The sequence below is a fragment of the Vidua macroura genome, chromosome 9 (assembly GCF_024509145.1).
Source record: "Vidua macroura isolate BioBank_ID:100142 chromosome 9, ASM2450914v1, whole genome shotgun sequence".
NCBI lineage: Eukaryota > Metazoa > Chordata > Aves > Passeriformes > Viduidae > Vidua > Vidua macroura.
The window spans coordinates 15,977,484-16,004,181 of record NC_071579.1 but is presented as its reverse complement, the minus strand read 5'-3'; the positions used below and the strand labels follow the sequence as shown (position 1 = coordinate 16,004,181).

Here is a 26,698-nt window from a genome sequence, read left to right as displayed (position 1 = left end):
TTTATTCCTATTGGTATTCTAATGTACTAGACATGGCAGGTTGTACTTGATCCCTTCCAAATTAATCTTTAGGTAACTGAAATTTTGAAAGCAGAAGTTTAGCTTGCTATGTACAGATTAGTATTGTTTTTTAAAGAAAAGCAAGCATGTGTCCTTAGGCTTTGGTTTTTTTGCTTAGTAATAGAGATTTTCAGTGCATTTTTATGGCAATATAAATGTAACTATGCATCTCTGTAGTGAGACATGAGTGTACACAAATTGTCATGTTATGGGCAAGAGGAGCTCTTAAATGCTGACTTGCTTTGACTCTGAAGACAGAATAAGTGGGTGTCTAATGGTGGAAGAAGGAACAATTTGTGCTAAACAACTTTATCAGAAATGTGCTTGCTTTGCTGTCCATTCAATGGCCATTTAAAAAAAATATTTGAAAAAGCACAATACTTTTTTTTTTCTTTAGGGGTAAGTCTTAGGAAATAAAAAAAGTGGAAAGGTTTCAGGTTGCAGCCAGAGCACATATTGAGCAGAGTGCCTGAGAATTCACAGTAGGATTTCCTCTAGCTCTTTTAACTATGTAAAGATCCTGGACCTGAGGGAATAAGCTTTCCAATGCTAGAGTGGCATTTGAAATTCCCAAAAGCCAAGCCTATGGAGATGGCAGTATTCCACAGTTAAAAGAGAGAAAGATGTATATTTTAATGCGGTGCCTGTTTTTTTTTTTCCTTTCTTCCCTTCCACACACACTTTCTACCCTTTGCCCCTCCTCTTCCCCCCTTTTTAGTGCCAGCCATAGTGGCACCTTACTTCCAGCCAAGAGGTGGGCAGGCAAACAGGCAGCTGTCTCCAGAGCTGATAGCAAACTTGTTCTGTAGAATGCATCGGGATGCATAGGAGTGGTATGATTGGCATGTTCCACCCTCAAGACTGCCAAGCACATCATCTCTGCAGCAAGCTCAGCCTCCGAGCCTAGGGACGTATGTATCCGTTCCCAAGCTCAGGCCCCTCCCTGGGCAGCTTAGGAGATACCACTATACTCCAGGGCTTGCCAGGTAGTATTCTTCTTCTTTCTTTTCCATCCACCAACCCCATGTTCTTGTAAAATGTATTTGAAGAGACATTGCAACATACAGTACATGCTAGGCTTAACATAGGCTTTCCCAGCTTGTGTTTCTAGTCCTAACTCTATTAGCATTAAGATAAGGTTTATTGTAAAATGTCTATGATTTTTAAATTTAATCAGGAGTACAGACTATAAGAAAATAAGTGTATTTTAAAAAGCTGTCTAACTTTTTGTGTGTTTGTGTGCTTTCTGGCAGGTTTACTTCGTGTATTGCCTTCTTTAACATCCTCAACGAGTTGAATGACTATGCAGGACAGCGAGAGGTAGTTGCAGAAGAAATGGGACACAGAGTGTATGGAGAACTGATGAGATATTCTCACGACCTAAAAACTGAGAGAAAAATGGTAATTTCTGTGGGTTTAAATTTGAAAATAGGATATCAGCATGTATGTCTTTTAATGAACTGATGTATTTGTTTACCCATTTTGATGAACCTGGCAATACATAGGTTTTGTAATACATTTATAAAACACATCTAAGGTTTTTCTATAATGTTATATACTGTAATACAGTTATTAAACCTAAAAATTATTATCTTGGGAAGGCAGTGCTTGCTAGTAACCTTTTTTTTGCCAGTGTACCACAACATCCATGATACAATTCTTGCATGTTAAGTAATGTCTTCCAAAGAGTACAGGTAGCTTGTGGAAGATACTGCACATCATAGACTGTCAACTAGAGCAGGGACTAATTAATGGTAATAATACTAAAAATATAGGCAAATTTAATTTATTTGTGGTGTTTTTAGCATCTTCAGGAGGGGCGAAAGGCTCAGCAGTATCTGGACATGTGCTGGAAACAGATGGATAATGTGAGTTTGTGTTTGGATTTTATTGCTGTTGAACTTAAATGAGATATACAGGCTGTAAGTGGAATTGTTTTCATCTGTTTTGCTTAGATTTAATACTTAGGTATATTACTAAATGTCCAAGTAATTTAGTAACATAATACAGTTAAATGTATTTATAGCTCCCTGGTTAAAAAAATCTCCTGTAAACAGCTTCTGTGTTTATGTTTGAGAGAAGCCTTGGCTTTTATCCAGCATAACCAGTATAAAGGAATCTGATTTTAACATGGGTACAGACTTTGGTTGCTTTTCCTTGGGCTCCTAAAAATGAGAGTTTATTTATATGAAGACGAAATCTTAAGTCACTGAATTTGACTTGGGCTTGAGGGCTTGTTCCAAGGTATATTCAAGAATACCAGTATAGACTACTGTACTTTCAGGAGGTAGAGTTACTGTTTAACAGATAAATGCAGGAAGTGAATGTCTCTAGGACAGACTGTAAGCTTCTTTTTCTTGAAACAAATGCTTTTAAAGATAAGAAAATATAAAATTCAACCAAGTCTGTTCAAGATGCGTTCTGATATTCTGGTTGTCTGTTTTAAAAAATTATTATACTTTTGATCCAGGTTATTGTGAAGCAATAATGGAGAAGTGAATTTCTGTTTTGTTGTTGTGGTCATGACAAAGAGTTTAATTCATGATCAGAGGATGAGAATAGAAACAGATGTGGTAGTTTTAGATGTTATCTCTTCACCAAGATAGTTCCCACAGTTCAGCTCAAACAATACAGTGCCTTGTATTTACCTGAGTGCAAAATCAGTCTTTTAAATAAATTTAGATGCCTTTAAGGGACACACTAACCTCAGTTGCCTGACTTTGCTGTGAAGCAGGAGCTCAAAGTCTCAGTTGCAGTTTCTCTCTAGAGATGTGAACTTCTGCAACAATTTTTCCTACAGCCGTTGTCTTGACAACAGCCATGTATAGAGAACATCAAGTATATTGAATACTGCTGTCTGTGCTACCTACAGCTGTGCCACTTGACGTGAAAATACTGATGATGATTGTAGTGTAGATACATCCTCCAGACTGCCTTCAAAATAATTTAGTTGACCCAGTTGCTGTGCTAACAATATGCTCCTTTCAAGGGACTTAGTGAATTTAAGATACTTAAATGGAAGCTTTGATATTTAGAATTCAGAATTAATGTACGAAACCAAGTGGGAATAGTGGTTGTTGAAGCAGTAAGTTTGTGCCTTTTATAGAGCAAAAAGAAATTTGAGAGAGAATGCAGAGAGGCAGAGAAGGCACAGCAAAGCTATGAACGACTGGACAATGATACTAATGCGACAAAGGCTGATGTTGAGAAGGTAAGGGTGATGCCTTTTCTTTATTATCAATTGTATTTCATTTTCATGTTAATCATCAGTACTGAAACACTATTCACTGAATGTGTAACACTGTATATAAAATACCCTTACTTGTTATGTGCGAGATCAAAGTTCCAGTGATGTGTAAGGCAGCACAGGATAGGAGTGTGCTTCAGAATCAGAATGGTTTGGGTTGGAAGGGACCTTGAAGACTCCCCTGCCATGGACAGGGACAGCTTCCACTAGATCAGGTTGCTCAAAACCCCATCCAGCCTGGCCTTGAACACTGCCAGGGATGGGACATCCATAGCTTCTCTGGTCAACCTGTTCCAGTGCTTCACCACCCTCATAGTGAAGAATTTTTTCCTAATGTCGAATATAAGCCTGCCTTCTATGAGTTTAAAATCATTCCCCCTTGCCCTGTCACTGCCTGCCCTTGTGAAAAGTCCCTCTCCAACTCGCTTGTAGACACTCTTTAGGTACTGGAAGGGGCTCTAAGGTGTCCCCAAAGCCTTTGCTTTTCCAGGTTGAAAATCTCCAAATCTCAGCCTGTCTTCATAGGAGAGATGCTCCAGTCCTCTTTATGTTATCCTTTGGACTCTTCCCAGCAGGTCCATTTCCTTCCTGTGCTGAGGGCACTCCAGCTGGGGTCTCAGGAGGGCTGAGCAGAGGGCCAGAGGCAGCTCCCTTGTCCTGCTGGCCACGCTGTGTTTGGTGGAGCCCAGGACAGGGTTGGCTTTGTGGGCTCTGAGTGCACATTGCAAGGGCCCCCAGGTCCTTCTCCCCAGGGCTGCTCTCAACCCATTCTCTCCCCGCCTGTGTTAGTGCTTGGGATCGCTCCAGCTCACACGCAGGACCTGGCACTTGGCCTTGTTAAAGTTCATGAGAGTCCCTCTGGATGGCTGTGCTGATTGTCTTCCTTTAACTGGCAGCTGTCTGCTATTTGGTACCTTGTGGTTTATAGGATCAGTCACTTCTGTGGGTTTTAGGATACACATTTCAGCAGTCTGGCTAAGGGAGCTACAGTGATCATTGCTTTCTCTGTATGTAACAAATGAGGTTTTGGAGTGTCAGTATATGTCAAGTCTCACATTCTTTATATTTCAGTTATAAGGATGTTGGTTTTGATGACTTGTGACTGCTGTTCTTGCATAGTTGATAAAATAATGCTGTGTGTCATTGAAAAGCACAAGACATGTTTAACCTGGTAACATTTTCCTGCTAGGCTAAGCAACAGTTAAACCTGCGCACACACATGGCTGATGAAAACAAAAATGAATATGCTGCACAACTACAGAATTTTAATGGGGAACAGCACAAACACTACTACATTGTCATTCCTCAGATTTACAAGGTAAAAGAATTTACAGATAAAGTATGTCTGATCCTCTTCTAAAGAAGAAGTAGACTTTAAAATTAAACCTCTGGGTTTTTTGATTTTAGTGGATCATTTTATGAAGAAATTACCATAATCTTGAGACAACTTGTGTTTTTCCATGAGACTGCTTACCATACTAATGCTTAGATTTCTAACGAAAATGCTTGGTTGCATTTTCTCTAAGATTTTATACTTTGTAAACTCTTTGTTTAAATATTCCTGTAAGGGCCTGGCAAAATGAACACTTGAGATGTCAGGGTGACAGAAGACATTTAAAACAATCATTCTAATAAGAGCTGATCAGTAGTTCTCAGGATCCTTGTGTGTGTGTGTGAACGCTCTGCCTGTGCAGAATCTCATGCATGGGTGAAAAATAGCTGCATTGGAGCAGAAGTTCCAGCACCCTCCCAGCCCCCCAGTTAGTGTTCCATCAGTGCTACCAGCAGTCCACAGATCTCTCTAAACCAAGTAAAAAAGTTAAAGATCAATACTTTGCATCTGAAGTGGGGATTTCTTGAGATGCTTTATGTAACTAATAAGATTTTTTTTAACATTCTTTCAAAAACATGGACTTTGCAAAACTGGAAAACCAGTTTAAAATAGTTGGAGGCATCAGGTGAGGAGAGTTCAGAAGTGTGTTGGCATGTACTTTCATCCATTTGGGAAAGTGATACTGAGACAAGGAGTAAGGAAATGGAAGGTGAAACACTGGTTTTATTTGAAGGTATTCAACTTAAATATGCTTGATATTTTCCAGAAGCACAAGTCAGTTCATATTTTTTTTTTTAAATCTTTACTAGAAGGTCTAGGATTCACAGGAGAAAATTGCCTTGACTTATTAAAGAATTTTCTAATATTTTAACTGCTAAGCAGCACCATGGTAGGTCTGCCTTCACACACTGATCCAAGAACTGCAGTCAGCTCCCAGGAGAAATAGGTTGATCATTTTTGTAGCTTGCACCAGATTTTTGCTTTACTGCCTTTATTTCTCCAGGGTTAAGATCCATTATCATTGTAAGATACTACTCATATTTGTTGAGCTCTACAGTAAGAGCAGAAAGGCCTAGTCCTGTTTTCTCTTGGGACTACACTTTTATTACTTCATTGCAAGCATTTGGTGACATTCTGTGGGAAAACCTTGGAGAAGGGTTTAGCACGTCTAGGTGATCGTTTTTTCTTGGAGAGATGAAATTGAATATTGTTTGAGGTATCTGCCTCAGTGTATATATAGGAGAGATCCAACTTCTTATCCAGTTTTTGATAACCTATTGGTATATGTTTTACTGATTTTAGGTTTTGTTTGTGATGTTTTCCATATTCAGGTGAAAATCCCAGAGCTATTATCTTAATAGTATTTCTCTTTAATTTATTCTTTTTTGTTCTGTTCCAGTAAACTTTTATTGCAAATCTTATGTAATGGTATTCTTCTCTTTATTTTCTTGCACACTGTTAAAGGAAATGGTTTGTATTTCAAATCAGAGTGTCTAAACTGCAGATAATTTAATTTTTTCTTATTTTTCCTATATTTTAAATAATTGATATTGCTTGGAAGGTATAATAATAAAAGCAACATGGGGATATTTATCACCAGAGAGGAATTACTTGGAACTAGAAGGAGCGAGTGAGGACATGTAGAAATCAGTAAAACTTCTTCACTGTGGTTTTCATTTTTGCATAAAACAAATACTTCAAACAGTTGCCTGTAAACACTGTACATGTGCTTTATAAAAGGAAAAGAAAGTCCCATCCATTACATGATTTTTAGAAATCAAAGACCATAAAGTCTTAATAACTATTGTACTGGGCATCCTAAGACTGTGTGTGAAAGGACTTCTAAGTTCTGTTTTTCTAAGCAAATAAAAATACTGGGAAAGCACAGAAAATCTGTCCTACACTATGGTGACCACAGTAACTGCATGTGTCAGGATCGAGGAGGAAAGAAATCAGCAAATGAAAGCTTTATTCTATCTTTGCACTTGCAGCAACTTCAAGAAATGGATGAAAGAAGGACTATCAAACTTAGTGAATGTTACAAAGGCTTTGCTGACTCTGAGCGCAAGGTTATTCCAATTATCTCAAAATGCTTAGAAGGGATGATCCTTGCAGCAAAATCAGTTGATGAACATAGAGTAAGTAGAACTGAATAACTTTTTAAATGTGTGTGAGCAATTGAACTGCTGCAGAAGCTGTGGAGAGGGGAAAGACTGACTTTATCTTTCTGCTGTCAAGTATTTGCTTCAAAAGTGTTGTGACTTCGATTTCAGCAGAAGGGACCACTTCTGCTTTTGTTGTCTGCTCCCTTTCTGCTTTATTGATGTAGTATAATCTAAATATCTTTGACACATTCTCATTGGGTGTGATTTTGGACATATTATTTTGGTTATCCTGGAATATCCTGCAATACCATGGTCAGTATTTTCCCCTGCATGTGACATTAAAACATACAAAGGGTGTTCAGTTAACAAAGTATTCATTCTGTGTCATGTTTGATTGCAGCAGATTCTGTCCTATTTTATCTTACTACATTTAGTTTCTTAGATCTGTCTTCATTTCCGTGCCAATGTTGAAAGATTAAAAGGTGGAAAGTAGTTTGGCCCTGTTTTAAATTTGTGGTAACCCTTGGGAAATATTTGCTGGAATGTTCTGAATAGCAGAGTATGCTTTGCTATACACTCATGAACACTGCTGAGATAAAAGAATGTTGTTATCTTGCTCTATCCAAAAGTGTGTGTTTTGAGCTCACTCTTACTTTCTGTGCATCTCTGCAATTAAATGGAAAATTTGTCTCCATTTTTTTCTCTCTGGTTCTTGATGGGTTTGCTTTTTAAACTCCTTCATGTCCTATGTTTAGGACTCTCAACTAGTGATAGACTGCTTCAAATCTGGTTTTGAGCCTCCTGGAGATTTTCCATTTGAAGACTACAGTCAGAATATTTACAGAACTATCTCTGATGGAACCATCAGTACACCAAAGCAAGAGGGAATGAGAATTGATACAAAAACTACAGTCGGCAAGGCTAAAGGAAAGCTGTGGCTATTTGGAAAGAAACCAAAGGTAACAATTAAGAAATTACTATTTGGAAAATTAAAATTTGAACATTGAGAGTGCATGGAAACAGCAATTAATGTAATTTTAAAAAAAATCTTTCCCTTGCTTGCCCATATGTTTTAAAGTATGTGTAAGGAGATCAGAAGGTTTGAGTAGGTTTGAGTATTTAGCATACTAAAAATCAAGTTGTCACTGGGGAAGTTTTTCAGTTTTTCTTCTAGTAATTTGTGTCTGGGAGCATTTTTAATAGTTATTTGATAAAAGTAGCTTCCCATTACTGTAATGTTTCTAAGATTCTCTAGTTGCATAGGAATGGTGTGAATTGTGAATGTAAAAATAAGGAGAGGGGAGAGTTCCATATTTTGGAACTGGGCAGACTTCAGATCAGTCAGTTATGGCACAAAAAGCACCCCCCTTCTAAATGTCACATTTATATGTAGAAGTGTTGTATAGATTTTTATTACACCTGCTGCAAGTTTTGAAAACTCCTGAGGTTTCTCTGAAAACATTAATGTTTATAAACTGTCACTGGTAAAACATACTGTGGAAGCTCCATAAAGGTAAATGTCCTAGAAGAAATATTACTAGGAAATAGGTAAAAATATTCCTATGCTTGAGAAAAAATTGAAACCATGGAAATTACTACTTTGTTTTCTTATGAGTTACAATTAACACTTTCTGTGCAAGATGCTTTTGTGGATCAACAGAAGATTGTCAATACCTGCATTAGCTATGTAAATGAAAGGAGAATATACATATTTAAATTTTATGCTTTATCTTTTTTTTTAATATTGGAGCATATCAGTGAGACATTTTAATGATTCCCACAAATTTCTGTGAGGTTATTTTAAGCTCCAAGCCAGTTTGTGTCATTTACTGCAGGAAACTATTCTTAGGGCTTCTTAATGGTAGAACTTATTTTCCACTTGATAGTATTCTGAGAAAGTAGGTCTTTACAGAAAGGAAGGATACAGCTGATTCTTTATTCCATCCTCAGTATATTATGTAACTCCGGCTGTGTGTTAAAACTGATTGTTTACTTTTCAATATGATTAATGATTCATAGCAGTTCACATGCATTAATACATAGGCATAAATATTGCATTTGTCTGCAGAGGTGGGTGAGATCTGACCTGTTCTGAAATTAGATCACAGTTGCCAGTTTGACCACAAAACATCTTTCTGAGAGTTTGGAGAGTTATGTACATGTACACTGATTTCAGCCTGGATGTTAGCATTTACTGTAGTTGTAAGAAATCCCTTAGTGTGATGACAGCTGGAATAAGCTGACAAGACTTGCCCTACTCTTTTTTCTCCCCAGTTCACTCGCTGTGTGTAGCATTCAGGGAGTCAGCCTTACTGTTTTCTCTTTGGAGTCACAGGTGTGACATGTGTGTGTACATACTACGTGCATCTCTTCCCTAAGGACCTGGATGAAAGATTTTGTCCCAGATTTTCACCTCTTTTTTGGGGAGGATGGAGGAGCACTACAAAACAGCAGCTGGAAGCAAAATATTTCCTGAAAGATACATATTTAATTCTAAATACTATTTACAGGTTTTAAAATATATTTTTTAATTAACTATTATAAAATCAGCTGGTTTACTACAGCTGGGGTATTCATGGGGGTCTTTGGACCTTCATTTAGCTGAAACTATGGCTGGTCTTGACTTCCAGGTATTCCTTTACCTATTTTTAATGTTGTCAAAGACATAAAAGCCTTTTGTAGAGGGAATGAGTTGTGCCGCAGTGGAAATAGAGGAAAATTGAACTGGGAAAGAATAGCAGAGGTATAAGAGACAAAAAATGAGAGAAGCAAAAAAAAGGGGAGGAGATTCTTGGGATTATATTAAGAATGCCATGCACCTGTTGTGTCAGTCCAGCTTGACTGCAGAGTATGAGAATACTTTTTGTTTTAGTCATTCTCCATAGATGTACAAATATTTCTGGTTTGGCTAACCTGGTAGGGTACCACAATATGTAGGAGGAAGTAGTGAGCAGGAATGCTTGAGCTTCCAGGATGATTGTAACTAAATTGGCAATAGCAGAGCTGTTTTAAGAAAAGCTTTGGGATCTTGTTAGGATCTTGTGGCAGTGTTGAGTCTAAAGCTTTCTTCCTTCTCTGCAGCAACCTATAACTCTGAAGATTAATTCATGGCAGAAACCTTTAAAACCCAATACAGTTATAGTATAAATGTGTCTGGAACGTTACAGCCTGTTTCTGTGTTGGATAGAAATTTTATTTTTGTAAGACAGAATTTTCATTTTAAAATCACTTTGAACATTTGGCTTATTTATTGCTTTCTTTATTTCCACATTAGCCACAATCCCCACCCCTAACCCCTACTAGTTTATACACATCCAGTACTCCTAATGGGTCCCAGTATCCCATATTCTCCATTGAACCAGTGCATTATTGCATGAGTGACATAAAAACAGGGAAGCCCAGAATTCCTTCTTTCAGAAGCCTCAAAAGAGGGGTAAGTTTGATGATAAGTTGAAATGCATGATGGGCTATGAGCAGTGTGTTTGTGATGTGGCTTTTCTAATGCTCTTCACCCTCATTATAAGGCTTACTTAGTTAAAAGTAACACTTCAGCCATAAGGTCACTTTTAGGATACTTTGTTTCATACTATTCAGAAGTTACCAACAGATTAAAAAGAAAATAAAATAGAAATATTCTTTATCACATTTGAAATGCTCCTGCTGAAAAAAAGGTGTTATAAAGAGGGTGCTCAGCATGTGTTTGATACCTTTCTTCATTGTTGTTCACATTCACAAGTGTTTTCCTACCATCATGTAACATATTTTGCAGTAATTTATCATTGGATATACAGTTACCACAATAATCATCTGACAGATCCAATGTCTTATTTGCTGACTTTGAAAATAGTAGAAGTTGATTACGAGACACTGAACAAAGAAGGGAGAATTTAATTCCTTTTGTACATAAAATGCTATAGCTTATAGTGATGGCAGATTTTGAAATACTATTTTTTAAAAAACATTACAGTATTAATGCGTTTTCTGATTATAGTTGCTCTTGTTCGTCCTACTTTCTTTTGGGTAAAATTATTGAAAAAATTGCTACCAAATGCCACTGAGACTTATCAATTAATTTACTAATATAGTGGCATATTCTGCGAGTAGACTTTGTCTGGAAGCCAGTAGAAGGGAAATACAACGTGGTTTCCTAGCAACATTTATGGTGCTAGTGATAAATGTACTGGTACTTTCCTGTTATGTCAGAAAAGCACAGGCTGCCCAGTTTATGTTGTTTAGTGATATTTAGTCATTCAAATAAAAAGGTAATTGGATTAATTTGGTTGTATATAATGAATAAATTTTTGGTATTTCAAGACAATATTGGCTTGCTATCTCATGTGCCTCAAGAATGGTTGACTGTTGTTGACGTAATGTGAAGATCAAGGTACAACAATGCTCTATTGCAGTAAAGTTACAATTTAGAGGCTCCCTTTTTGTCATTGTGAAGCAGAATGTGTTATAGTTAAAACCTGCTTTATTTAAGTCATGTTGTGGCATCTAATTTCAGGCCTTTCTAGCACTGCCATTTTTTAGAAAATCCTTGTGTTCCTCTAAGTCTATATGGAGGGCAGTGTCTCCTTTCCCTTCTGAGGCATTAGATCATAATCTGGTCTGGTTGTGAAGGTAATGCCTCTTCTTTAGTACTCAGTGAGGAGCTGCCTGGGTTAGGTAGTTGTTGGAATGGCACAGGCCATGATTACACTCTGATTTTGTTGATCACTAAAAGTATTAACTCCTGCCTCACAAATCATCACCTTGTAGTACCAGTAGTTCTAGAATCTCCTTCAAAGGGAAAGATCATCTCCTAACTACTACAGAGTGCTAATGGAAAACGAAACTATATCTTCATTATATCTTCATGTTGTAAAATAGACTTAATACATTCTTTAAATAATTTAAATTTAATAATTCTTTAACATTAGGAAGCATCACTAGTGTCCTACAGATCGAGACTCACTCAAACATGCCATAATATTAAAGACTTCATCTCTGTAAAATCTTCAAGAATGAGCATTAAATTTATATATATTCTGAATTTCCTTGCAAGCATTTTAACAGATCCCACATTATTGCATATTTTTAAAGTCTTTTAAACTTAAATGTATACTGGACTAGCAGTAGATTATTATTTTTTTTTAATCTCATTGATCAGTCTTATCTTTAAAATATACAATGATTAAGTGCTTAATAGTATGTGATGCTGTTTCCCATGTGTTTTGTTCCTGGAAAATTATTTCCAAGTGTACTGACATGCAGAACTACTAAACCATAGAATCATAGAAAGGTTTGGTTTGGAAGGGATCTCAAAGATTGTGTCGTTCCAACCCCCTGCCATGGGCAGGGACCCCTTCCACAAGACCAGGCTGCTCAGAGCCCCATCCAACCTGGCCTTGAACCTACCAGGGATGGGGCATCCACAGCTGCTCTGAGCAACCTGTTCCAGTGCCTCACCACCCTCTGAATATAGAATTTCTTCCTAATATCTAATCTAAATCTATCTTCTTTCAGTTAAAAAATGTTCCCCTTTGTCCTATCACCACCTGCCCACGTAAATGGTGCTCAGTTTGCTTCTGCTGAGCTTTATCCGTGAATTGGCATCGATCAGCCAGTGAAGCATCCTGGTCATTTTGTTTAACATGCCCTGTGCAAGATCTCAGTCAAGGTGCTGGAGGTCACAGACCCAGTCTCCCTCCACTCTGTGCTTCACACAGTACATTTTCCTGTCATGATGTAGAGCAAGAGCAGCAAACAGTAGTTGTTGTTGAAAGAAGGTGTCAGCAAGTGTAGCTTGCTGAGTTAGTGCTGCTGGTACCTGCTGCTGCTCCTCCTTTGAAATCTTAGCAATTCCAGACAGTGTTAGTGCTTATAAGAGGTCTGTGCTTGATGCCACTTGGTACATAAAATATCTGCATTATCAGCAGTGATCTGTAAACCGTAACAGAGTTTTATTGGAAGACTCTTTCTGAAGGGAACAGGAAGTTTGTTTATGTCATTTTCATCTCTGGACTTCGAGATTCCTGCCAAAGTATCATTTATGAAAGTGCTTTACTGCCCTCATTGCTAGAAATTCTAATGTTGTGTATGTGCCCCAAGCAGCAGCCTTAAAATTGCTCAGGGTCAAAAGTGAAGTTGAGATCTCTGTCTTCTAAGTTGCTTGGTGTTTCTCTGGAAAGGGTTGCCCAAATCATTAAAAGCATGATAGATCTTCAAAATGCTGTGAATGTTAAAGCCAAGATTCAGCTCCTGGCACCCATGTTTTATTTGCTTCTTCTAAGGATAAAGTCTTTACTCTTTAGATGTCTTTATTTTTATCTGGATAAAACAATTTTAGATAACAACAATGACCCAAATGCTCTTTGCAGAAAGTAAAATTTATTACTTCTAGGCTTGAAAAATATCTTTGTTTATTCTAGCTCTGCTGTGATAATAAACTAAATACATTGCAAAAACTACATTTATAAGAGTGATTGCAGTGGATTTTGAGCTATCATTAACAATTTTTTTGTATATGGCTGATCAGTCCATCATCATCAAATTCTGCTATTTTGTGTAATGTTGGCTGTATGTGTGTTTCTTTTCCTACAACAGAAGGCTCAGCCCTTTATTCAGAACATTAAAATTCAAAAGTAGTTTAATGAAGTTGTATGTTAAAATTTTGTAAGTTAAAAGTACCCATTATCACCTAATATTTTTTTAATCAGTAATTCTTAAAGCAATTATTTTCTTGTGCTTATAGTAAAATGTATTTTTTTATAAATGAAAACGTCACTCCTTGAGTGATATTTTAAAATACATTTTCAGGCATTAGTCATTTTTGTAACTGGTCATTGCATGTCAGTAATTTCCCGTTTCTTTCTATTTTCAAATGAACTGTGCAGTGGTCGGTGAAGATGGTAAGCCCGTGTGCTGTCTGCTGTACTTCTGCTTAAGATAGCATGAAAATAATCTTCTGAAAGTGTTTCCATATCATAACTGCTTTTAGTCAGGTGCTGAAATACATCTTCAGATTTTCCACTCATATGCACAGTCTTCTTAATCATCCATGCTTAACGTAAGGCAATGAGACTTGTGATCTGGCTGCAACTAAATCTGCAATTTTGGAATTTTAGAGTTGACCAGTATTCACAAGTTGGTCATGATGGAAATACTTGGTGATTTTTTTTTGTTAGGAAAATTATTTAAGCAGCATAAAATATGTATATGAAAAGACTGTAAAATTTGTGTAAGGAAGAAATACTGAATACTACACTCCTTTGAATTTGGAAGAAAAAATTGCAGGGAGGACCTTTATGCTTAGAAATACAGGAAGCTGTTACATTAAATAAAATCATGCCTTAATATTGTACTGCAGGGTAAATCAGTACAAATTCCCAAAAAGACCTCTGTTCTTCTGATTCATTTTTAGGATACTCTGGTTAAACCAACCTGTAAGGAAGAATGACAGAGAGGACATGATTGTATTTTTGTTTCTTTGTAGTGTATTCCACTTAACAGTGTTTTCTTGGGAGACCTTCTGAACGGAATAGGATTTGTTTATGTCATTTTTCATCTCTGGACTTTGAGACTATACAGAGTGTGTATTCTTCTTCCTCTAGAAAGAAAACACTTATTTTGAAAACATCGTATCTTGATTTTTCTTCTTTTATGACATCTTGTATTCCCTTCTTAAAAAGTAATGAGATTGATTTTACTAGTGCAGAAAAGTTGAAGGGGTGAAAAGATCTTAAGGGGGAGTGTTGGAAACTTGGCATTTGAGCCTAAGGCTTGGGTCAAAATCTGAGCAGTCAAGTTTCTGTAAACTTTCTTCTTGACCAAAGAAATGCTGGCCAGTTTGGTTTGCCTCCATGGAGGGTTACTGGAATGGCAAGTGGATTTCTTGGGTTAAAATTAACTTCCTTAGGCAAATGGGATCACAAAAAAACCAAAACAAACCAAACCTTTGAGTAAGACATGTACTGTATTTCCTTCCTAACACTGTCAGTGTCTATCACCCTGAGGGGAAGAGTTTTCACAATAAACTTGAAAGATACATAAAAATCTCTTCCCATGCATTTCATACCCAGGTCCTTCTATCCTTCTTATTATAATCTTGGCACAAGTGTGCAAGTTTGGGTTCATAACAATAGGTGGTCTTAAATTGACTGGTTTATGTTTTTTTTTTTTCCTTAAAGTTTGGGAAGTAAGAGGGTTTTTTCCTTCCCTGAAGTTTTTTGGTTGTTGGTTTTTTGGTTTTTGTTTGTTTTGTTTTGTTTTCTGTAAAAAAGGTGACTTGGAATATTTGAGCAAGTTTTGAGTCAAATAAATTGAAGTAATAATTTTGATATTACAAAGGTTTTTTCTATGGTCTGTGAACCAGTTTTACTTGAGATAAAATCCATCAGAACTTAGTAAGTTTTAATATGTTTTCTAGAATTGCTACAGTTCTGGAAGAGAACTATAATAGTGCTTTGGAGTGAAGATCCAAAATGCAGTATTTTTCTTTTGATACCATCCAAATGACCACAGAACACACTCCAGAGAAAGAAACAATTTATATATATGTATATAATTATTATATATACATCTTAGATTTCTGACTCAAATTATTCTGTCCTTTCTTAATCTTCTTTAAATGCAGTGGATGTAAGAGGAGGTATATGACTTCAGAAAAATAAAGTCTCAAAATTTTGAGTTACCTCTGTGAGCCAACTGCTACAGAAGACACAAAGCACCTTGACTGAGTGACTACACTCTGGCAGCAAGAACATGCATTTATTCTGTGCAGTCTTTTGTAGAGCTGTCTGTCAAGTAGAGTTTTTAAGGAGGTCCATCTGCTTCCAGTGAACACTGTCCATGTGTGGGTATGTCAGTTCAGCTGCCCAGACCTGTGCATGTGGTAGCTTGTTTCATAGTATTTCTGCTTGCAGGGCCCTGCACTAGAAGATTTCAGCCATCTCCCTCCAGAACAAAGACGCAAGAAACTGCAGCAGAGAATTGATGAACTTAACAGAGAGCTACAAAAGGAAACGGACCAAAAGTGAGTGCATTTTTGGGGGCTTCTGCCATGGTTCTCGCTCTGGTTTTTTTTGACATCCTCTACCTAAGCCAACAGTGCTCAAAAGCTAGGAGACAGGCTATTAATAAACTTTTTTAAGTTCATAGTTTGTTGTATGTAGGTTCTGTTAATATTGCTTCCTTCTGCTTTACTGTAATACTCATTTTGATTCTAATACTGCATAGGGAGCATGGGCTCTAAAATTGTGCGTTAAAAAATGCGTGCGCCAGTTGAGCAAGATAGCTGCGACTTCGTGCTTTAAGAACAGAACATGACAGTTTTTAGGAAATTGTATATAACAAACAGTATGGAAAATAGTCCTGAGACTGGACAGGTTAAGAGGCAACAGTTGGAGTCCTTGTGTGCCTGGGCACAACACAAGAAAGGACAGCAGAGGGCTAGGAGGACAGAATGCGAGAAGGATTTAAGCATGGTGTGAAGACCAGTAGTTCCTGGTTCCTGTGCTTGATATCTAATCACAGTTCAGGATCTCATACACATTATTTTTAGTTTTAATTAATCAATACTGGTATATTAATTATTGTAATGGTTTGTGCGTTTTTAGAGATGCCCTCATCAAGATGAAGGATGTTTATGAAAAAAATCCGCAGATGGGTGATCCAAGCAGTTTGCAACCAAAATTAACTGAGACTATGAGCAATATGGACCGTCTTCGGATGGAAATACACAAGAATGAGGTTAGATTCTAGAACCGTTTCTTGGAAAATGTCAGTGATTGGTACAATTGTACTTTGCCTTACAGTTTTTAAATATAGCACCCAGCAAAACTACTTGATGGAAGAGTAGACATCCTGATACAATTTTTTGTGGGGTGTTGTATTTTCAAGGATGTTTATCTAATTAGAATAAAGATGTACATTATTAAAGATGTAAGCTGTTCAGAAGAATATATTATTATTCACTTATTCTGAAATTCGCACGTAATTAAGGCTTTTTTCCTTAGGCTAGTATGGAGCGTAGGCTAAGCATAAACGATAGGTTCATGCTTTGTGTGAAGTAATTATGAGACTTGACATCTGACTGCAATCTCTGTGGCTTTGAACTGTCTGCAGTTCAATGCATTTGTTAAATGTGCTGGTTTAGAATCAGTTTTTCTCTGACACCAATATCTGCCTTTTTTCTCCAAGGCCTGGCTCTCTGAAGTTGAAGGTAAAGTAGCAGCCAGGAGCGACAGGCGGCACAGCAGCGACATCAACCACCTTGTCACCCAGGGCCGAGAGAGGTCACTATTCTGTCTCTACTGCTTTAGATCCTGTGCTAGAGTCTGTACAGCTCTCTGGAGATTACAGGAGTGATAGGTGGTGTTTATCCTCCCCAAGTGGATAAATTTCCTTTCCTTCTAAAGGAAAATCTTAACGGGTTCTGACTTCTAAAGGTCTATTCCTGCCATTCTGGTAACATATAAAAATAGTCTAATTGAAACACCTGCTCATTAAATAGCAGTGCCTTTTAAACCTGTCTTATTCCATTGCATATGGCTCACTAGTTTTCCATGTTCTGTGGAGAGAGGTATGTCAAATTTGTTTCTCAAGTAGAATTCAGTCTAAGCTTTTGCTAGAGTTTTTTCAGTAAATCACCTCTGACAGTAGTATAAAAACTGCTAACAGGAATTCCAAAACAATATCCATGACCTGCCCTTTCTGTGATGCATGGATGTTGTGAGTTTCAGAGCTGAAAACTCCTCTCAGAGTCCTCACGCTCCCATCATTGCATTTTAGCCCTGAAGGGAGTTACACGGATGATGCCAACCAGGAAGTTCGTGGCCCACCACAGCAACACGCTCATCCCAATGAGTTTGATGATGAGTTTGAAGATGATGATCCCTTACCAGCTATAGGACATTGCAAGGCAATATATCCATTTGATGGTAAGGTTAACCACATGCACTGAGATTCTTCGACTGTAAGGCATGGATGATTTGTTATAAAGAAGACAGGTAAAATCATTTAAAGCAAATTATATGTGTGAGTAACTTAATTGCTTAAAAGATCAGTGAAGCTACTTTATAAATTACTTTAATTCATAAGCAGTATTTGTACTGTTTTAAGATAAATATTAGCACAGTTATTGGAAAATGTTCAGCTTTACAAATTGGGACTGGGTTTTTTTCTAAGTCTGTTTGGCCATATGTTCTCTTGCACAGATTTTTCATGCTTCCTGTTTATATATAATTTGGAAACTATGCCTTGGCAAAAAGATGACTTTAAATTCTGTCTGAATAGTAAGACTTCTTTGCCTCTTGTTCTTCCCAGGTCATAATGAAGGCACTCTAGCAATGAAAGAAGGGGAAATTTTGTACATTATTGAGGAGGACAAAGGAGATGGGTGGACAAGAGCTCGAAGACATAATGGAGAGGAAGGATATGTGCCAACATCATATATAGATGTAACGCTAGAGAAAAACAGCAAAGGTGCAGTAACCTATATCTAACAGTAAAACTGGCAGCTCTCAGTTGTACATTCCCTAGGGAAAATAGTGGAAAAATTGTAAGTTATACAGGCTCATGGAAAGAATTACAGAATCAGAAGTCAGCAATGATCTGTTGTTTGTATGGGTAGTTAGCTGTAGTTCTTTCAGAGATGACCACATTAAATTATGCATCTTACACTGGTCTGTGATTTTGACCAATGTCTTCTGCTTTCCTGCTTTACAAAGCACTAAATCCAGTTTAGCTATTGAACTGAAAAAGACCAAGATTCCTGCTTGTTCTGTGGAATACTTAGTTTTTATAGAGAACTGAAAAAATACTTAAGTTTTAAAGAGTTCTAAGATTGACTGTTCCCACTTTTATGACTTAAACAATACTCTTAAAACAGAGATCTTTTTCCTCTAATAAGTAACTGAACTCAGTTTCTGAAAATCATTAATTTCCTTCCTTAGCAAATACTTGGCAGCTTTCACTTCTTAAACAGGAAAATGTTTTATGATTCTGAAAGTTCAACAAAAATACTCAGGAAAAAAACATTATGATTAAGAAGGACAGAAAGTCCACTGACCTATCTCCTTCCTTTTCAGTACTTGTAATGTAGAATGTTCTGTATTGGACATGATGTCATTGTTTTAACTCTAGATACCTTGAACAAACAAAAAAAGATCACATGTAATGCTTGATGTCTTACTGGAAACTCTCTGCTCCTGATAAGGGAATCATTTTATATTCTTAATCTGTGCCTATAAACTAAGTCTTTGAATTGTATTGTGTTTAGTCTGAAGACAGTGTCTTAAATGTACAGTAATTCTCCTCATTGTTAAATCACTGAGGATTGGAAACTGCATTGCACAACTTGATTACTGGGGAAAAAAAGCGCTAATTTTGTATTTCTAATGAGAGTTTGTGGAATTAAGTAGAAAGCTAACATATAGCCACTGAGAATGGCCTTTTAGAACTGAGCACGCTTCTCTGTCTTCTAAAGGCCTTCAGTAACTTTGTTCTTTTCTTTTTCCTCTTGGACTGCAGGTTCCTGAAGCGGGTTTCTGAGAAAATGGGCGAGATCTTGAAGGAGGTTACATGCAGCTGCTGGGGGGGTGGGGGTGGGGAGGGGAGGGGTACTAGACTGGGAGGCCCAAGGGACAAGCTAGTTGCATGAATGCATGCAGACATACATTTAGTAGTCACTAACATCTTAGCATCTCCATATATAGGTAAGGATGTATTACAAAATCTTCAATTTGTGCAGGAAAATAGAGTTCCATTACCAGAGTAAAAAGGCTACTGCTCCTAAAATTGCTTTATTTTCATTGTCCTAGGTTGTCCCAGGTGCACAAACTGTATTTTAGCTTGTGCTACATTTTGATTTTCTCAGTGATGCTCATTTCCAACTCACTTTTATTGGCAGTCATTTAGAGCCCTGTGTCAGTTATCAGTCTGCCTGTGCCACCTCCATGCTCGCCGTTAACCTCCTCTTGCATGCCTAGGACAGTCAGGCATGTTCTGTGTAACACTTTGCCATCATTGCTCATCTTGTTTTGTAACAAATCATTTTCTTTAAATATCTTCAGCACTAGAGTTTCATCCCAGTATCCATGTATGCTGCTATAACAATACCACTGCAACCATCATTACATTCCAGATGTTTGGCATAACTGATAAGCGACTGTAAGGTATTTCGTTAATTTGGGGAAATAATGCATCTCAGCTCTAGCCTACAATGCAATCAAGAGAAACTCCTAGAACTGTGGTCCACCTTCAGCCCTTCAGTAACCTGTTGTGAGCACTGACAGCCTGGAGCACAACCAGAGGATTCACCACTGCAAGTTAATGACTGTTTTCAGAAGTCAACCACTTGCCATTCAACTGCTGCCTTAAACTAGAGTGCCTAAATCTGTTGTTTGCCAACACTACCACTTACAGTTATCCCACAAAGGGCTTTGTGTCTCAGCTCTTTTCACAGTGCTGCAGCTGCTGAGGTAGCCATGGTAGGTGTTTTCTAGAGCTCTACTTTACTGGATACATGGTGCATCCATGAATTTTATACATTGAAATGTGTATCTCTTCATTTGACTTTAATATTTTTTTAAAAGATTTTTATGGAAACTGTCTTTTAGTTTTTCACTATGACGTTCCAATTTCAATTACTGCAGTGCTAGTCCATTTCCAGGTGACGATGCTTCATTGTATGGACCAGGTGACATTTGAGTGATACTTTGTAATGATCTTTGTGCACTTTTACTTGTAAACAATTGAAATTTGGATATGTTTATATGTGTAAATATAGTTGTCTGCAGTGCCCCTATTGCTTATGTTGTCTTGCCTCCCATTTGTGGTTCTATTAATAAATACATCATATCTGATTGATTAGGGTGATAAGAATTAGACTAGAGATGTTGGGGGGAGGGATACTTACATCAACACAAGCTTGTCAACCCAGCCACCTGCTGTTTGGCAGTGTATTATGGAATAATAATTAAAACATCCTGTTTTTCTGGGGTCTGAAGCAATATGTGGATGCAGCAGTGCTGGATTCTTTTTCATTTCAGTGTTATTAGGAACTGTACTACCAGTAAACTGAATTTGAGTGACTTGTGTAGAGGTTTACTTCTTTTGTTATGTATACCACTATTACACAGCTTGACCTAGTGTATTATGGGGCCTATTAAACTCTAAAGTTTAGATTTTTGGAGCTTGTATACAGGGTTATTTATATAATAATGTGACATTACTCAATACTGACAAAACTACTTAGGTAGTTTTTTGGGTTTGGGCTTTTTGGGGGGGTTGTTGGGATTGGGTTTTTTTTTTCTTTTTTTTTTTTTTTTCATTTTTTTAAAATCTAGTGCTTTTTTATTTTGGAGAAAATTCAGTGATCCTTGTGGGTCCCTTCCAACCCAGAATATTCTGTAATTCTGTGATGAGGAAGAAATGTGATTTGTGTATTTTCTGGTTAAGGGCCTGTGGTCTGCCTGGCTAACAGCCTCGGAGGTCAGTACTAATACTTCCTGGTAAAAGACTAAATGTTCTTTTCACACTACTGTTTGTTTTTCTGAAACCAGGATTTGCTTCCTTTGGAGGCAGGTTGCTTTCAAGAGGGATAGTGCAACTTGTTATGAGGGTTATTAAACATAGGAAAAAGCATTTGTACTTGCACAGCTTATAAATCACTTATTCTAAAATTCTGAACGTGAGTTGTCTTAAAGAATCAGACATTTTCCAGTAATTTTTTAATCCTTTTTTGTGCACATGTTGATTTCCTAAATGTTAAATGCTTTGTTTAAAAATAGTGTTCTCTGTTGAGAATATTTTCATGGAATAAAAAAAATCTTTTCATGGTCTAAGTAATTAGCTTCCCCATTTGTCTTCTGTTAAGATTGACAGGCACATGTTCACTATGAACTGTAAAGTCTTGTTCTGGTGGTAAAAACCTCTGCTGTGATTGTAGCTAGGAGGAACAGATCTGGTGTTTGTTTTGTTGTCATCTACTCCAATACTCCAGTGCTCTAAGTGACATCTCACTCCAGAAATGGGCTTACTGACAACAGCCACATGCAGCTCTGACTTTGGTGTTCGTACATCATCTCAGGACAACCCTTTGTCACCAGTTCTGTATGTAGCAAAGTAGGATTTGCTGCTAAGACTCTTTGTATAATGAACTGCATGCATGCTGATTTCCTAAAAAAAAAGTGGTAACACCTTATGCTTTGTCTTCATCCGAGGAAAAAGTACTTACCAAAGTGATTCACCTCAGTAAATGAAGCAAGTTTAATACATACATACACCCACGTTTACTCATGTCTGAAAGCATTTTAATTATCTGGATTGTTTGTTCTTGCCATTTCATCATTCATCCCTGGCAGCTTAGCTGTTGTGCAGGCCCCAGCAAAAACTGACGTGCTACAGATGCTGTCTTAAAAAAAGAAAGGGGAAGTCGTCCCAACACATACACAGATTAGTTTCATAGGCACAATGATGTTTGAGCCTTCTGGTTATAGGTAAAGGATCATTTCTGCAACGTGCAGTGTTTCTGTGATTTGTAAATATGCATATTATTTTCCATAAAGATACACTTCACAATTCTATCTACAGTGTTTTTTATATTCATTAAAGGAATATTATACAACAAATTTCCTACCATGTCATATAATTAATCTATCATTTTATTTACACTATTTGCTTCATCTTAATATTAAGATGCCAATGCCCTTACTCCTTGGCATCATTAAAACATTGCAACTTTGGGGAAATAAAGGGATAAAACCTAACAGTTTAAAGGGATCCAGTATATGACTTGGTGACACAGTAAATAAATAATTTGCTTAGAAATCAGTAGTTTTAAAACAAGTGTGCATTGTGCAGTTAAAAGTTCTAAACGTCTTGTGAAATGCAAGAAGTTTGTGCAGTTTCAAATTGCCAAAAGAATGCTAAGGTTATTTCAAGTATATCACTTAAATTGTGTTTCCAGAGTCTTATATACTTAATTGTTCCACCAGCTTCACTGGAGGAGGTTCCAGTTTTCGGGAAAGTGCAGTTAAGATCCGGTTGAATTTCTCGTATCTTTCACTTTGATTAACTTGCGCTCCTTTGCTGCCCCAGAGCAATCTCATTTGAAATTCTGTCTTGAAGATTTCACTCAGCTCCTCATCTGGCTGGAAACCTAGTAGGTAAAAAGAATCCCACAGTATCACCACCAGGTAAATTTTTTTATCTGTAGAAATGGCTTTTAAACTGTATTCTCTCCAAATAAGCTGTAGTGCACTGGGTTCTGTTTGCACAATGATCTTAACAAGCTCATAAAACAGTGAAAAAACCTTTCCAGCTCTGACATTCTAGTAACACTGATGGCTCTGAGGACACTGAGATAGACTAGCCTTGCTAAGTTCTAATGTCGAGAATTGTCACTGTAGTCAGGCCTTAATTACTGACTTATACATGCTGCTTGCAGAAATTACTGTATTTCTCCCCACTCCCTTAACTTTTGCACTACAAGTTTGAACAATAAAGTCACATTGTTAACATGCTGCTGCTTTCTGGCCATAAGTGGTCACAATCTCAATGCTGCAACTTGCACTGTTGTAAAGAATCTTAAGGTGGTAGTTTAATTGTAATAATCAGAGTAGGAATTTTATATTGTACAGAAGACAGGAAGTTATCATCAGTCTGTACTGTACTTCTGTTCAGTTGCCAGAAGGGTCAGCATATTGAGTCATGAGAACTTCAAGTGTGTTTAGCAAAAATGCTTGCTGGAGAGCTGTAGTGATGAGTAATTTACTGTCTGCTTTTAAGCAATATTAATGTTGTCCTCAGACTGAATTTCCTGCAGGACATTTACTGCTCTCTCAGCTCCTGCCAAAGAGGAGAAGAATTTCTCTCTCTGACATCCAGGGGCACACGGGCAGGCACACAGCCCCAGCTGGTGTGGCAGTGCAGCAGTGTCTCCTACCTTGTAGCAGCTGCTCTGCCGTCAGGCGAAACCTCTCAGCATGCTGGGCGATCAGGCGAGCTGTGCCCAAGTGCCTGAGCATTATTTCACCACTTTGGTCACTGCTTTCCCACAGCTCCATGCCTTCAAAAACAACAGCTTGGCGCTCCATCAAGGTAACAAGAGGCATCAGCAGCGGCACCGTTATGTTATTCTGTGGAGCACTGATAGTTTCTGGAATAGAGTAACGATCATACATCTCGTATCATCAGGCATTATTGTTAATTGAAGAAGGTGTTGTAGCTGCAGTGTCCTTTTTAAAGTTGGAAACTACTATTTGTCTTCCATCTTTCAAATGAAGGACAAATAGCCTTCAAAAACCTTACCTTAAACATACCTGTCACACCAAGTTCCACTGAACTGGCTGGGGAAGAAGACCAACACCAACTGGTGTTGGAAAATTGCATTTGCTACAGGGGAAAGTTCTGCTGAATTACTAGACACTGGCGTAGATTTTAAACATTTTCAAAATTGGTCATTCCAATAAAAAATAACCATGTGGCTAAAAAGTTTTCACTGTTTACCTCTTCTCTTGGAGAAATGTTCTGAGAAATTATTTTCTCTGCCTTGCGTCCCGCTAGAAACTAGAGCTGCAGTGAATCTGGCACAGGGGCACCTAATCTGACCAGAATTACCTAACCCATTCTTTTTATTTGAGGATTTATCTGATCAAGCAAATAAGAAGCAAAATCTGCCAGAGGAGAGATTTTTTTTTCCTGGTTTTTTGCAAGATGATGCAATGTGTCAATTTCTGCTGGACACAGAGGAAGTAGGGATGTGGGAATAATGTTACATTCTGCAGGGATACAGGCAACACTAACACATACTGATGTTTGGCTGGCAGACTCTTGGCTTCCATTCATAATCATATGGCATTATACAAGTTTCCATCATTTTAAGGTACAATACACAGCTATGGAAAGAGCAGCTGCCACATCCCCCACACAGGAAATCAGTAAGGAGAGGGTTAAAATGCCAAATAGAAACTCGTGTCACTCATACTCACTAGTCCACTCATCTTGTCCTTCATGCAAAGCTTTGCAAGATGGTTTCAGCTGTTTTTCATACATAATGGCAGTCTGGGTATAACAGTGTCTTAGAGCCGTCCAGGTTTGTTCTAATCTACTGACCTGTTCATGCAAAATAGAGAATACCCATCATTGGGTCCACAGCAGGAAAAGTATACTGCTAGTCACAGAGTCATAGAATAGTCATGTAGACTATTCTGATGATCTCTCTAGTCTTGAAGAAATTGCTCAAATTAAATTAAATAAGCCATCAAACAACTCCACATTTTGGAACATAAACAGATTTTTACCTGTGGCATTTCCAGTGCTTTCATAATGGCAGAAAATCCATATAAATCCCCAAGTGACTCCTTCAACTCCACAGCAACTTGGATGATCCTGTTTAATGTTGCTGCTCGATCTTCTACATTTCCAGTGCAACCCAAGATGTCAACAGCTATTCCTATTGCCATGGTATTGTGCCTGTAAATCAAACAATTTATGCAACCCATTATTAAATTTACATGTGTTCAAAAATGAGTTTTTATCTTGGTATGCCCAGCAAACTTGAGTCTTACCAACATCTTTGCACCAAAACCAATAATGACATATGGAATAAATACACACAGGCTTTAAATTAATGTTTTAATAAATTCTCCTGAGATACTACTAACTACAAAATTCTGCTCAAGTACTGAAAGAATGAACAGTTCTGGGAAAACTGCCCCAATTCCCTTTGTCCTCCACAATCAAATCCTGTGACCTTAGCCCCGCAACATCTCAGCAATCAAACTACTGAAATATGAAGCAGAATATGTAGATCACAACACCCTAAGTGTTCCCCCTTATGTTGTGCAGAGGTTTTTCAGAAATCTTTGCTAATAATTTTTTACTTTATTAGATCCTCTAGCCTCTTGCCACATGCAGAAGGATACTACCTTTCAGTCTCCTCCACACACACTTACATGCTCAGATAGATTATAGGTCCCCTGAATTTTAGTTTCCTTGAGCTTGTAAAGGAGAACTGATGGCATTCAGCTGTTCCTGCTTTCAATACTTTCCCCCTTCCCTGTACTTCATGGGACAGTTGCCTTATGACCTTAAGCAATCCTTTCCTATTCAAAATGAATTTACATACCATCTCAGTAAATAATCTGTACATGTGAATTCAGGAAACATGCAGGAGAGCATTCTTGAAGGAAATGTGGACAACGCAGCCATGCTTTGAGCTTCTGGCCACCTGCCCTGGCAATGAGGAGCAGGAACATTTACCTCTCAATCAGGTCAAGGCGCAGCTGATGTCCATAAGGCAAGGTGATCAGTTCAAGACCAGAGTTCCCTCCCATATTCCTCCTCATCTCTTCAGAAACTTCTACTATCCTTGCCACCTGAAATGCAAAAAACTCTGCATGAATTTTAAAACTAATATTTAAAAAAACCCAAGAACCTCTAGCCACAGAGAAATTCTTCACAAGTGCATGGCATACAGAGCTAAGTGTACAGCATGCAATGTTGTAATACAGGCATCAAAGAAAAGCTTTAACCTATGCACGTCCAGTGCCTTACAAAAAAAAAAAGCCAAGGAAATGTTTTTTAAATGATACAGCCATCAAAAAACATAGGTGTAACCAAAATGCTTTATCAAACTCCATCCCCTGCTTCCAGAAAGGGATTACTATGCAGGTTCCAGGAAATGCAGTGCACTCTCAGCCTGATCCTTGTCAGAGAGGCACTGCTCTTTGCCTTAAGGACATACACGCTTGCTTTGCCTTTTTTCTTCCTAAAAAAACTACTACTCAGAACATTTTTGGTTACACCACAGGGTCCTAAAGATGAATTAGGTTCATAGAAGTTTGTAGAGATTAATTAGAAAAAGGACTAAGGAGGACACAATGTTGAGTGGCTAAGGAAGTCAGTGTGTGAAAACTGACACCCTTACCAATTTGTCTTTGCCTTTTAAACAGATTGTATTAGCTA

General features: G+C 37.6%; 2 protein-coding genes across 8 annotated transcripts in view; one reads left to right on the top strand and one right to left on the bottom strand.

Annotated features, from left to right (window-relative positions):
- The window catches only part of FNBP1L (formin binding protein 1 like), a 57,652-nt gene extending 36,075 nt beyond the window's left edge, over positions 1-21,577 (top strand). The window contains exons 4-16 of one of the 3 annotated variants that reach the window (XM_053985406.1): positions 1,314-1,461; positions 1,866-1,928; positions 3,167-3,271; positions 4,497-4,625; positions 6,632-6,778; positions 7,501-7,704; positions 10,020-10,178; positions 13,624-13,638; positions 15,652-15,761; positions 16,345-16,477; positions 16,928-17,022; positions 17,519-17,667; positions 18,053-21,577. In XM_053985406.1, the coding sequence (XP_053841381.1) occupies positions 1,314-1,461; positions 1,866-1,928; positions 3,167-3,271; positions 4,497-4,625; positions 6,632-6,778; positions 7,501-7,704; positions 10,020-10,178; positions 13,624-13,638; positions 15,652-15,761; positions 16,345-16,477; positions 16,928-17,022; positions 17,519-17,667; positions 18,053-18,231 (1,636 nt within the window). In that variant the 3' untranslated portion in view covers positions 18,232-21,577. The remainder of the gene's footprint in view (positions 1-1,313; positions 1,462-1,865; positions 1,929-3,166; positions 3,272-4,496; positions 4,626-6,631; positions 6,779-7,500; positions 7,705-10,019; positions 10,179-13,623; positions 13,639-15,651; positions 15,762-16,344; positions 16,478-16,927; positions 17,023-17,518; positions 17,668-18,052) is intronic. The other 2 variants (XM_053985405.1, XM_053985404.1) reach the window with 2 other exon arrangements.
- Positions 21,578-22,019: 442 nt separating this feature from the next.
- The window catches only part of BCAR3 (BCAR3 adaptor protein, NSP family member), a 98,095-nt gene continuing 93,416 nt past the window's right edge, over positions 22,020-26,698 (bottom strand). For all 5 annotated transcript variants that reach the window (XM_053985397.1, XM_053985398.1, XM_053985399.1 and 2 more), the window contains 5 exons: positions 25,994-26,109; positions 25,033-25,204; positions 24,721-24,844; positions 23,676-23,888; positions 22,020-22,889 (listed from right to left, as the gene is read on the bottom strand). In XM_053985397.1, the coding sequence (XP_053841372.1) occupies positions 22,702-22,889; positions 23,676-23,888; positions 24,721-24,844; positions 25,033-25,204; positions 25,994-26,109 (813 nt within the window). In that variant the 3' untranslated portion in view covers positions 22,020-22,701. The remainder of the gene's footprint in view (positions 22,890-23,675; positions 23,889-24,720; positions 24,845-25,032; positions 25,205-25,993; positions 26,110-26,698) is intronic.